Here is a 14,062-nt window from a genome sequence, read left to right as displayed (position 1 = left end):
TCTCTCCATCCTTGCAATTCAAGTCGGAAAAATATTTCAATCTAAAAGGCATAAATACGTTATACGTTAAATGACAACTTCTGAGAGGGTTAAGCAAAATAAATGCAAAAATGCAATGAAGCACAAAACAATAAACCGTCTGAGTCTATCGTGTAATCAGTAAATTATCTCAGGACCCTTCACGCGGACAAACCTCTCCGCAGTCCCCTCGGAGAGAGGAGATCCTTTGTGATGCATGGCCTTGTTTAAAACCTTCAACAAAGAAATAGTTTAAAAAAGGCGTGATAGGCGGCAGCAGGCCCATAAGGATAAGACGGGCAATATATGCATTATTGGCTACAAAAAGAGCTAAATTGTTTAAAAGTCGGGCAAGTCAATCCATCAAATTGACTGGTAATTGAGAGTAGAACCCCGAAACCATATGGCCTCCGAACGTTTTGTTCCCTTGGTAACGACGGGGCCCAGGAGGTGTTTGGATGGGACACGCTTGTCTCCGTATTGCGCGCGGCTGGAGACCCGTTCTGTCCCATTGTGGCTGTCACTCCGGGGGACAGCCGTCATTTGTCCGCCGGCTTCACGCATGAACCCGGTGTAATAACGGAAACAACAACACACAGCAGTAGCGACACACACACACACACACACACACACACACACACACACACACACACACACACACACACACACACACACACACACACACACACACACACACACACACACACACAAACACACACACATATTGAAGCACATAGGAATACGATGAAAAGGACCACTTCTGTGTCTATGACGCTCCCGTCCAGATTGGGTTTCTCACGTCACTCTCTGTGGTTGCTTTTTGTTGAACTTTATTATTATGATAATCATAAATGTATTTTTTCACATTGTTATTTTCATATTATTTTATCTATTTGTCGCCGCTTAGAAATACATTAATATACACTCTTCGATATAAATAAATACACGCAGCCCGAGGCCTAGGCTATAGTTTTCTTCTGTAAATCTGTAAATAGGCATAAACGTCGCAGGTTTTTTTTTTTGCTAGTTTTGAAGTCAAATAATTGTCATACAATATTTGGAAATACAATTTTATTTTACATTCCATATGTATAGCCTAAATTACAATTTATACAATTTAACGTGTTGTTCAGGCTCTGAAAAGGCACTTAGACGGTGTACAGACAATATAAATATATTAAATTGTGACTTATAACAAGCAGTTACTCGTTACCTGTGTATTTTGATTATCGTTTCTGAACGTAGATAGGCCTACTATAAAAAGCGAAATTTTCTACATCTGATAAGATATTATATCTAGAAAATAATGCCAAGGCGATTTAGATTCACGTTTTGATAATTAATCGGTTAAAAAAAGAAAGATCATAGGGTGATTAAATAAAATTAAACATGCAGCACCATAATCTTTGTGATAGTATTTTAAAATGTGTGTGTGTGTGTGTGTGTGTGTGTGTGTTTGTTAGTACGTGTGTGTGTGTGTGTGTGTGTGTGTGTGTGTGTGTGTGTGTGTGTGTGTGTGTGTGTGTGTGCGTGCGTGTGTGTGTGTGTGTGTGTGTGTGTGTGTGTGTGTGTGTGTGTGTGTGTGTGTGTGTGCGTGCGTGTGTGTGTGTGTGTGTGTGTGTGTGTGTGTGTGTGTGTGTGTGTGAGAGAGAGGTATATATGGGGCTTGTATACATGTGTAGTTTGACATAGGCCGGCCTACATATATTCTATTTAAAAAACGGAGGCTTCCCTTGAATCCCAACATATGAATAAAATGCAACATAATAAAATGACCCCTGCTATATGAGACCACTGTATTACAAATTATGCTTAATTTTATGTTATGGCAACACGGCGGTCCGTGCGTAATGCGTAATGCGTTAATTCCTCATCCACATCGTACAGTTTATTTTGCCTGCGAAGTCTTGCATACTGGGGCACTCCATCAGCTAGTCGTCCACCTCGATCTCCTCGTCCTCGTCCTCCGAGCCGCACTTGATGCTCGATCCGTCCGTGCACGGCGACGCGGCGGGCGACGAGGACGCCGTCAGCAGGTGGTTCGTGTCCGACGTGTCGCGTTCCAGGTTCGATCGCGGCGAGGACGAGGAGGACGAGTCCATCTCGCTGTGGTTCTGCAGCGGCGACGCGCCGTTGGCCGCGCATTTCTCCAGCTCCGCCAGTTTGGCGAGTTTCTCGAAGGCCACCACACCGACCGCCTTCGCCGACTCCACGTCCGCCTTCATCTCTTCCAGGTCCCGCTTGAGCTTGGCGCGGCGGTTCTGGAACCAGGTGATGACCTGCGCATTGGTGAGACCCAGCTGCTGGGCGATCTGGTCGCGGTCCGCCGGGCTCAGGTACTTCTGGTACAAGAAGCGCTTCTCCAGCTCGTAGATCTGGTGGTTGGTGAAGGCCGTGCGCGACTTCCGACGCTTTTTGGGAGTATTCCGCTGGCCGAACAGCGTGAGTCCGTCCCTACCTGTGAGAGAGGTTATATGTCAGGCGTCATGTGTGCAGGGATTCATTTATACAATTTATTTTAAAAAAAAAACATGCTTGCTATTTTGCAGTCTTGGTAAAACAGCAACAATAGAAATAACCACATTCATAACAGCAACAACAACAATAACGAACAATCTCAACCATAACAACAAGGCTTCCCTTAAGTGAAGTATTTTACGGGTTTAATCGTAGGCCTATTTTAGCTGAGCAGGTAGGCCTATAGCTACCTTTATCACCAGCCATGCCTAAATTGTGATTTATTAGAAGCCTTACATGTTCCTTTTCCAGTATTTCCGTTCCTCGGCATGTAGCTATACCTACCGGTTATCATTATTTACTACGTGTCTTTGTTGTAGTTATTTTAGTGGCTCCGTGGAGAAAAGGCTTATAAATGATGTTTCACCTGAACAAAAGCTCTGTCTATTTAAGGCCTGTAGGCTACAAAAGCTTTTGCCCTACGTCTATATATATCTCCAACAAGGCCTATATCATAAAGCTTAAATCAATGTCAAAACAAACAACAATTCTAACCACATTTTTTATGAAACGATCCCCGGATTCCCAACACAATTCGTTCCAATATTACCACCACACACGCTTTCTAAATCCTTCGAAAACCAATCGGCGAATTAATATTTCTCCTGCGCGGTGTCCACCCACAGAAAACAAAAACAAACGGATAACAATAATAACACAATAACACTACATCAAACATCAAAACAGAGCAGAGGGATGTCATCTCCCCGCGGCTTCCTACCCTCGGCGGCTTGCAGGACGCTGACCTCCAGCCCCTTGAACGTCTTGCTGGCCAGCTCCTCCAGCGCGCACAGCGGGGACGTCTGGCTCAGCAGGGCCCGGCCGGACAGCCCATGGCCCGCAGTCTTCTCGCACGAGATGAGGTGGGCCGCGCCGCATATGGAGTAGCTCCGTTTCACCGCCGGTTTGCTCAGGATGTCCTCGATACTGAACGGAGTGAGCGGCTTGTTGGAGTTGGCCGGCGGCGGGAGGTGGTCCAGCGGACTGCGTCTCCGCTCCTCCAGCACCGCGGGGGAACATTTAACGTCGTCTTTCGAGGTCATGGTTACCTGACTACCACTTTCTTATTTTTCAGCTTAGACCGGTCGACGTCAAACGCGAAAATAGCAAAAGAGTCGCGCAGCTGCAGGTAGGCCTGCTATATATTGTTTTTTTTAAGTTAGAAAGAGACCAGGGGGGAAGCGAAATACAAATCCAGTGGGTCACACGAGCCCGTGCAATCGCATGTCGGTCGCTTAGCAGCAAGGACCCGAGGAAACTATGTTGAGTTCCCGTGAAGTCCCCGAGCTACTGATCCACTCTGTCTGGCCGACGCAGCCGTCAAAAGCCCAACATAACTGGCCGACGGTGATTCACCGAAAGCGGCAACCTATTGGCCACCCCTAACTGACTGCTATCACTGACAGGGAGGCAATCAATTACACCAAGATCTCTCTCTCCCTCCCTCCCTCTCAATCTCTCTAACACACACACACACACACACACACACACACACACACACACACACACACACTCTCTCTCTCTCTCTCTGTCTCTCTCTCTCTCTCTCTCTCTCTCTCTCTCTCTCTCTCTCTCTCTCTCTCTCTCTCTAACATACTCTCTCTCCTTCCCTCTCTCAACACACTCTCTTACACTTTCTCTCTTCCCCAGTCTTTATTCCTCTCTCTATCTGCTCGTCTGTTGTTCTTGTTCTTTCACTCTCGGTAAATATGAGCGGGTCCCGAGCGCGAGCAGCGGTAATTAGAGGGCGCGAGGAGGGGAGGAGGAGTTCAATTAAAAGAAGACCAGCACTTTGACCGACTTTGCCAAAAATAACAAATCTTTCCAAAGAAAAACATATTCAAATAAGGCTAGATATTTTACATTTGTTGATTATAACCCCAAGCTCAAAAGCTAAGCGCAAAAATAGAACAAAAAAAATGAAATTTGTTATCCGTTATTGTCCCATAAGCATAAAGTACACACCTGCCTGGACTGAGCAGCGCCTACATCACAGCCACTGAGCGCCTGTTCGCTCTGAGCTGAGTGAGCAGGTCTGTGCTATAACTCATAAGAGCTAGGTTGCAAGGATTGTGCATTGTGTCATGGACTGATATGACACATACGCCCAGCGCGGGCGTATCAATAATAAATAATCTCAGCATCATAATTGAAAAGACATCTACCGTTTATGGTTAATCAAATCAAAAAACAGATGTAAAATGGACAGTAAGCAGGGGCCATGTTAGTAGGTTTTTGTGGGAGCTGGGCCCCAGAACGTGCCTATATGTGGTATGCTTTTGTATATTCGTTTGTATATTAATTTTCCCATAGGCTACGGCCCATATTTCTAATTTGCTGTTTTGTTCCTCTTCTTCTTGAGGCCCGTAATTATGTAGGCTATAAGCCATACTTCATACGATAGAAAAAACATGCATTGAAGTAATTTATAAATAACTCACATAGATACACAATCAAATAAACAGACAAATAACTAAAACAGATATAGAAATAAACAACAAAAATAAGAAAAATGAGACAAATTGAGTGATAGCAACAAATCCTCAACAAAACAGGCATAACCAAAGTTTTAGACTTTCAGGGCAATAAACAAGACAGATGACCGCTAAAGGAGGTAAGAAGAGGCCATCTGCAATTATTGGCTTTCGTAGATTTAACAAAGTCTTGTGACAGTTTTATTTGGTAATTTACACATGGTTTGGACGTGCCGTGAGATCTCATTATACGCTTGGTGTTGGATCTTTTGCAGTTGGCCCGGAGTTGGCCTGCCGCTCAACATCCGCCTTGATAGATGTGATGTCTTCATTCGATACCCTCCTGGAAATCGAGTAAAAGCCTTTTTTCCACGTACGTATTTATTTCATCCTCAGAAGTGGGGAGAGGTCTTTGATGGTGCCAAGCACACCACCCACCTCAGCTCTTGGCCGTGCTGTTGTGTAGCCTCGCTGCCCCCGCGGCTACTACCGGCATTGTCTATCGCAATAAAATGAAACACCCCTCGAAATTTATAGCACATGAGTTGCAGAGTTGTGGTGCATTTGTTGAAAACAACTGCAATACGTCCAAAGATCAATGTGTCTTTTGACGGTAGACCTAACTTTATTTATTCTACGTATAGCCTAAAAGTTTAATTGCGAAGGGCCTACGCATTTTAACTTGAAGATATCGAGGGTTCTGGGCGTTTCGATTTGTTATATATTTCTTATAAAATACGTTACCTGAACGATGTTCTTATCCAATCACAGATCACGATGTGCCAACCTTTTTCTACAGGAGCCAATGGGGAACAGCTTCACTGCCTGCAATGTTCCTCTCTCGGTACCCGATTAACTCCTATCATTCAACTGGCTCGCTGGTTAGATAAGAAAGACATGTGGTCGTTTGATTTCGAATTTAACGAACGAAAGAAAGAAAATATTACTGCCGATACATCTCTGGTGACATGATCTAGGCATATGCTTCAAAACGGCTAGCATTAGCTCAGCTGCTAGCCACAACATTGGCAATTGCAAATCTCAAGGAGAGTTAATTTATTGTAGTTTATTCGTTTATAGTTTATCAGCCATGATTGGACTGGTTGTCCCTCGTCAAATTGTTTGTTGTAACCTTGATTAGCCAGCCTCTCTTTAACCGTTTGGCCTACAAAATATGATTTGCTTTATTAATCCCAGGCAGGAAATAAGAGATGGTGGGTCAATCCCCAATGCCTACACCTGTGGTCATCCTAGAGCAATATGCTTAACTCCTACCTGCTCCTTAATGGAATCTAAGCTGATCTATACAATTCAATGTAAGTCAATGTGGGCATAACCATCGGGTAATTATGAGTCGCTAAATAAATTTACAGCAAAAATAGAAAGAGGAATTAGAGACATTTACAGTGTGGCTTTATTCATCATGTATCCATATTGTATTAAGGACAGTTATTTTTAGTTATTCTGTCTTCCTCGCTCTCTTTTACTCCCACACACACATACACTCTGTCACACAAACACCCTGTGTGTGTGTGTGTGTGTGTGTGTGTGTGTGTGTGTGTGCCTGCACCGTTTTGACCGGTGATGGATGTGTGGAGTGGCTCGGCTGCTCCTTCAAGCAGAACGCAGCCAGGTGCACCTGCAGAAGAGAGGCTGAAGGAGCCGCAGTGATCGATGAGGGCACTCCAGCTTTTAGTTAGGAGAGAGAGGGCGGCCGCTAGGAGATAGGAAATAGGAGAGGAGAGAGACACGGGCCTGTGGTGGAAGGTGGGAAAGACGATGAAGAAAGAGGTAGGACAAGATGGGTAGGATAGATAGGGCAAGAAAACAGAAGCAAAGCATGGAAGAAAGAAAAAACATGACCAAAGAAAGATACCGAAACAAAGGAGGAAAGACTTTGTTGAAGAAAGAAAGGCAGAACACATGCACATAATTACACACCACTGCTGCACCATCTATAAGTGTAATTGGTCCTTTAAAATCGTTAAACGTCTACTATTTTCATTCACTTTTAATTATATACTTATCTTATATACGTATCAAAAGCCTCACTTGTTTGTTGTAAGCTTTGAATAAAAGCGTCTGCCAAACGACTAAATGCTGATGCACATATCTTGTTCTATTTCTAGCATGCATGCAGACGGTGTGCGAGCAGAGCAGAGAGAGCAGGAGCAGCCAGCCGGGCTCTGGAGGGTTGAGGAGACTGCGCAGAGAGACAGGATGAAGCCATCTGAACACACTTGACCAGACTGCTGTCTTCACTGAGCGGGGTGCGTGACCAAAGTGATTTATTCATTACCGATGACGGATGACATCAGGCCGACGCGTTCATTAATAGTGAGCGATGACACCGACGCCCCGATCAGCGCTTACGCCTCTTTCTTTCCACTTCTTCACCCGCCCCCCCCCCCCCCCCCATTCCCCCCCCACACCTCCTCCACCCCCACCCCATACCCCACCTCCCCTCCTCCCCCACACCTCCTCCTCCTCCTCCTCCACCACACGAGGCCTCCCTTCTCCTCCTCCTCTTGTCACTCTGGGCTATAGTACAACAGGATAATTCATTGTTTAAAGTGTTATTTTACTGAATTACTATTTACAAAAAACGACGACGATGGATCTGATAATAGTTTTAATTTGTAAGCACACCTGCTTGTCATTGAGTACTTAAAGCACTACTTTATATTCAACTCTACTCCACATCTGGGGGATTCTCTGTGCTGTGGTTAATAGCAATAAGGTTGCTATTACACTGGTGTTATCATTAAGCTAATCAATACACAATTACCATTGATGGGGTATAAAAATAATAATTATACAATAATAAATCTAATACATAAGCCATTAAAATGAGTGACCTGCAATCACATAATGTCATTAATGTTCTCATCTTAAAAAGCCATGGTGATCTCCACAATGTCAACCAACATGCCAATACAGTCAACATTTGAATTCAGTCCTATTCAAACTCCCAAGTCTCTTGCACACACACACACACACACACACACACACACACACACACACACACACACACACACACACACACACACACACACACACACACACACACACACACACACGCATGGTTGCACACAGAAACACGCACACACACTTATACACACAATCATGCATAGAAGAAAATTAGCTTATCTATCCTCCTCTCTCCTCTTTCATCCTCTCCATTCCTTTCCTCAAGTCTACCTAACTACAGAGGGGGGGGGGGGGGGTCATTGTGGGGCCACCCATGTATTGGAGCTCTCTCTCCTCTCTCTCCATCTCAGCCGATATAATGATCCAGACTATTTTTCGTTGTGCAGCCAGTCAATAGGATGTCACTTCCAAGGTTGGGTACCTAACGGCCTGCGGCGCAGCTCGACAGAGAGAGCTAATGCCATTTAAGAGATCATCTGAAAGGGATGTTTCTGCTCCTGCAAAGTACTGGCCACTCATTAATAACTACAAAATATTTGCGATTGCCCGATGTGCTCTAGTGAACGTGCCATTTGTCAGCGAGCGGTGCGCTAAAGGAAAATCAATGTTTAATTAAAGGCAAGGTGTTTAGCAGCATCACACAAACAAAGAACCATTTATTCCAGTCAGTCTCAAACGATGGCCGTGGTTTGACAGGAAGCCGAGAGGTATAAGGCACCGGTTAGCTCCGCCCATCCCTGCTGTAGAATGGCAAGGATTATACCAGCACAATATATGCTGGTATAAGAGCAGCCCATAAGAGCAGCCCATAGGGGGGTAGTATAGACTTTAGTATTATAGAAAGTCTGTGTGTGTGTGTGTGTGTGTGTGTGTGTGTGTGTGTGTGTGTGTGTGTGTGTGTGTGTGTGTGTGTGTGTGTGTGTGTGTGTGTGTTTCAGTTAATGTGTATGTACATACATAACATTACGTTATTACAGCAGATACTTTTACCCAAAGTGCCTTACAAGTGAGACCGAGTAACAATCAAAGCATGAATCAATATTGGGGCCACTACAAAAATATCCAAGCACTGCGCAAATAAGCTCCTATAAAACAACCTGGACCAAAGACCCGTGTATGCGGGTGTATTCAAAGGTCTACATTTGCAGATGGCCCTGTGTGAGTGTGAGTATACGTGTTAATGTGTGACTAACGTGTGAATTTCACTCTGTCTATGTGTGTGTGTGTGTGTGTGTGTGTGTGTGTGTGTCAGTGCGCCATGGTGTGTGCACTGCGCACACAAGGCGTGTCTCGACATTAGCTTCATTACCAAGGGGGAGTTGCCCCGTGCTCCCTGTGTGTGAGTGTATTAGTGAGGGATGAGCGAGCATCAATAGAAGAGGTTAGAAAGAGAGAGCCCAGGCCCTCAGTGATGACTTCATTTAGACACCCCCGGCGTTTAAAAGAAGACAAAACACAAAGGCGAGAGGGGTGGTTTCATTAGAGTTATGGTATACTACTGACTATTGATTATTTAGTCATTTCACAGACGCTTTTCTCCAAAGCAACTTACAGAAAATTCAGATAAAGACCAGGGGAGTGTGTTAGGCATCTAGCTCAAGGATGCCTATTGTAAGGTTGCCGACATCGGGTATCGAACCCAGATGCTTTCACTGGGGAGTCAAACACTCTATATATAGCTATATAGCTATTGTGTAGTCTTTCATATTCTTGCAATTTTCACTGCGCTCATTTGTATATGCATGTTCACTTAGTATAAGGCTAAGGCGACAGACACTGCACTTTAAGTAGCACTACAAATGTATTAAACCCGGGAAGGGCCTTAAACCGACTCAAAGTACGTTTATATTTCTGCTGCATATTTATGAAGAACTTCGACTCTGACTCATAAAAGTTTCATTTAGTATTCAGTGAATAGTGCACCTTCTCAGACTCCCAGTAATACTAATAACCCAGTTATTGCTTCAGGACGCACTTAACGTCCAAGGTATTGTATTATCTCGGACTCGAAGGAACTAAACTCTACCGTGTCGGAGCCGAAAAAAAAGAAAATCTGGCATTTATCGTTGACAAATCTTGGAGATTGTTCCATCAGGTTGTTAGTGTACAGGCTCTATCACCGAGGCTTTGAAAGGCCACCTTACTCTCCCAGCATTGATCCGGCCGGGAGAAAATCGATGGGAATAAAATAAAAGTGTGGGCCCAAAGAGTCGCCAGAGGCTGCAACCTTCTGCCTCACTGCTGATTGGAGGGAAAGGTCGCCGGTGCAGTGTGACGCATTTGACAAATAGACTGTTGTTGTTGTGTTTGGTTTTTTTTTTTGGGGGGGGGGGGAGATTACACGCGAATACAAAGAAAAAATCCCACATGACGGACGATGTGCTTGTAATGTCTGCGTCTAACTGAAACGTCCAGGTGGTAAATTGGAACCGATCTGACCACAAAATGTGAATAATCCAACCGTATTTGGTCTGCTCCTTACCTCAATGATATGATGATTTCCATCTACTGCGTTAAGTGTTTACTACAGAATGGCTTTCAACAACATGTTAGCCTTTAGCGTCAACAGAAAAAACACCAAACGCCAACGGCTGTGATGATAACTGCCATTTGCTCAGCAACAGCTTGTAGCCCGTAGCCATGGCTAGCTGTAGTAGTTTAGTGATTATATTGGGTCCCATTGAGCTTAAAGATACTAATACACCACACCCTCTCTCATATAGCCTTATCTAAATGTACTGTGATGTTTATATTAGGTTTTATTGTATGTTATGTAACCCCATACATACATAAGATAGACGTTTGAATTTGATCTGATATTCTTACCGCCCAAAGCTCCAAAGTGAGTGTGTGTGTGTGTGTTGTGTGTGTGTATGTGTGTGTTTAAGTGTGCAAGACGGTAAAATATCCTGTGCCGCCTGGATTACATTTTCCCTTTAATACACACACACACACACACACACACACACACACACACACACACACACACACAAACACACACACACACACACACACTCGCACACACAAACAAACACTCAAATAAATATCTATGCCCTCTCGCATTGCTCCAAGATTTATTCCCCTGCCAAGGCAGCAGAAAATTGACTTGTTTCATGGAGGCAGGCTATTGACACACTACCAGGGAGAGAGAGAGGGGGAGAGAGATGGGGAGAGAGACATAAAGGGAGAGAGAGTGAGATGGAGAGAGAGCGATGGAGAGAGAGATTGGAGCGAGACGGAAAGAGATGGAGGGAGAGGGGAGAGGATGGAGCGAGTGAGAGGAATAGAAAAATGGTGTGCGATAAAGAGATAGAGAGATGTACGGAGATACAGGCAGTAATGGAAAACCGGGGGATGTGAGGACAATTGAAGATAAAAGAAGGATTGAGAGATATTGAAGAGCGAAAGAGAGAGAGAGAGAGACGGAGAGAGAGAACAAAGGATAATCGGCAAAGGAGAAGGAAGCAGCAAAAAGAGTGAAGGATTAATGGAGGGAGGCATTGTTAGAAGGGCCGAGTGAGCCAGACATAAACGAGAGTGAGAGAACACGACAGGCAGACAGAGTAAGATAGTGGCTGGAAAGGAGCCAGTCAGATAGAGAGAGGGAGAGAGAGAGAGGAAAGGGGTTAGAGAGAAAGAGAGAGTGTCGGGCAGCACTAGCCTGACATCAGTGACAAAGAGAGAAACAGAGAGAGAGAGAGAGACTCTAGTTTTACTCCTTTTGCAGATAATCCTTTGTTCTGTACAAAGGATTATAAGGAGAAAAAAGGACTTAAAACAGAGTGAAGGATAGGAGATAGAGAGAGAGTGAAAGAGGGAGAGAGAGTGAGAGAGGGCTTCCCAGAGTGTTATACTGAAGAAAAGTGAGTGAGATAGACAAAGAGAGAAAGAGAGAGAAAGACAGAGAGGGGGAGTGAGAGGACATTGGGGCAGAGTGAGAGAGTGAATTAGAGAGAGGGAGAGAGGTAGAGAGAGATCGGTCGGGGCCGAGCGAGCCTGGGTTTGCTGGGCTAATGTAATCACCAGGGTGGGAAATGGCTGTGAATAAAGTGGCGCAGATGACATTTATATAAGAGGATATTGATGACACGCAGGGCCTCGGACGCCATCGCCACCGCCGCGCCGATGGAGCTGCTCATTTAGGCGCTAGATCATTCACAGCCCGCAGAGACCTCCTGTCACCACGGATGTGTGTGTGTCTGTGTCTGTGTATGCATGTGTGTGTGTGTGTGTGTGTGGTTGTGTGTGTGTGTGTGTGTGTGTGTGTGTGTGTGTGTGTGTGTGTGAGTGTGTGCACGCATCACACACTTGGACACATAATTAAGTTACGTTGGGGCGCACTGTCAAACAATGCAAGGAATTCCTATAGGTCACGCACATGCACATATTTTCTGCTCCATACGCATATGAGCACACACACAGACCCGTACACACACACACACACATGTCGGCATGTGGCTGCAGAAAGGCATCATCATCAGTCTGTAGATAAATGCATCACTCCATTGAAACAAATGAACAGTAACGTGGCTATCATGTTCAGAAACGGCTGCATGCAAAATCCTGTAAACACACAAACACGCACACACACACACACACACACACACACACACACTCTGAATACCACCACAGGGAGGGGCTAATTTAGCTTTTTATGGCTTGCTCAGTGGATCAGAGCAAACATCCAAGATATATGGACACACACACACACACACACACACACACACACACACACACATAAACAAACACGTTCATACACAAATACAAACACACACACACACACACACACACAAACACGTTCATACACAAACACACACACATACACACATACACACCCCAATACACAAACGCACACACACATATACACGTAAACGTGCACACACACACACACACACACACACACACACACACTCACACAAAGACACAAACTACTGCGCACACACACACACAGGGCTAAAAGTAAAAGCTGGTGAGTTGGTCAGATTTTGTGCTGTGCTCAGCTCTGAGGTTTCCCACCAACAGACCGGGGATAATTTAGTGGAGACTCCAGGGTTCCTGAATACACACCCCAACACACACATAAACACACACACACACACACACACACACACCTAGCCTAGCATGGCTACAAGCATGCTTCTCTGTACACACCACAGGAGAGAGAGAGAAGGTAGGGGGAGAGATTAAGACAGATACAGGGAGAGGGGAGAGAGAGAGAGGGGAAATGGGAGGACAGGAATAGAATAGTAATATTTTAGCATATATTCATATTCTTTGTGTGATGATGGATAATGTGGGAATTGTAATATTGTTATTCACATTCAATTCATGTTGATAATGAACTAATTCTGCACAATGAACCTCTGATTATGAACTAACTCACTAACAAGCAAACTCCATGCAAGTGTCTGAAACGTTTAAACCAACATATATTGATTACATCTATACATTTGTCATTTAAGGTTATATTTAGGTTGTTTCTTCATGTTGACCAGTATCAAGGTCAGTATTGGCACTAAAACAGTTCAAGAGTATTACCCACACCCACAAACATACCCACATGCACACACATAGACACACATACATACAAACACAAACACACACACACACACACACACACACACACACACACACACACACACACACACACACACACACATTCTCTCTCTCCTCCTGTGCCCGTTTAAATTAGGGCCCATGTGTTGTTGGGGGCCAAAGTGTTATTACGGCGAGGGCTAAAGGTTGACCAGGCAGTGGGTGTGGAGGTAGTCCCGGACGGAGAAACAAATTATGAAGCCTAAACATAACGGGGGGAACTCTCTCCTAACTGCTGGTGTCAGCACGGACTCCCTGGCACTTAGCCGTTCCACTCCGCTAGCTTGCATGATTGGGCTGAAAGTGATCTATTAGCTACTGTAATAGCGTAGCGTAGCATTTCTCTTCACATACTTTCAAAACTTTGTTGTTTTTGGTGAATTATCCAAAAAAAATGCTTTGTTGTTGTCGTCGGTTGTCCCTCATGAGCAAAATAAAAAAGTATCACGGTCCTGTACAGATGCAATGGGAAACGTATCATATATCAGAGGTAAGATTTATGCAGCTCAGCTGACACTTCGATCTGA

General features: G+C 44.6%; 1 protein-coding gene across 1 annotated transcript; it reads right to left on the bottom strand.

Annotated features, from left to right (window-relative positions):
- Positions 1–1,949: 1,949 nt before the first annotated feature.
- On the bottom strand, positions 1,950–3,578 carry lbx1a (ladybird homeobox 1a; the record flags this gene model as incomplete). The annotated part of the gene is made up of 2 exons (XM_084470186.1): positions 1,950–2,476; positions 3,257–3,578. The coding sequence occupies 2 exons, from the start codon at positions 3,576–3,578 to the stop codon at positions 1,950–1,952; spliced, it is 849 nt and encodes a 282-aa protein (XP_084326312.1).
- Positions 3,579–14,062: the final 10,484 nt, after the last annotated feature.

The sequence above is a fragment of the Micromesistius poutassou genome (genome assembly GCF_964030765.1).
Source record: "Micromesistius poutassou genome assembly, chromosome: 7".
Classification (NCBI taxonomy): domain Eukaryota; kingdom Metazoa; phylum Chordata; class Actinopteri; order Gadiformes; family Gadidae; genus Micromesistius; species Micromesistius poutassou.
The sequence above is the reverse complement of the archived record's forward strand: the minus strand, read 5'-3'. Positions and strand labels throughout refer to the sequence as shown.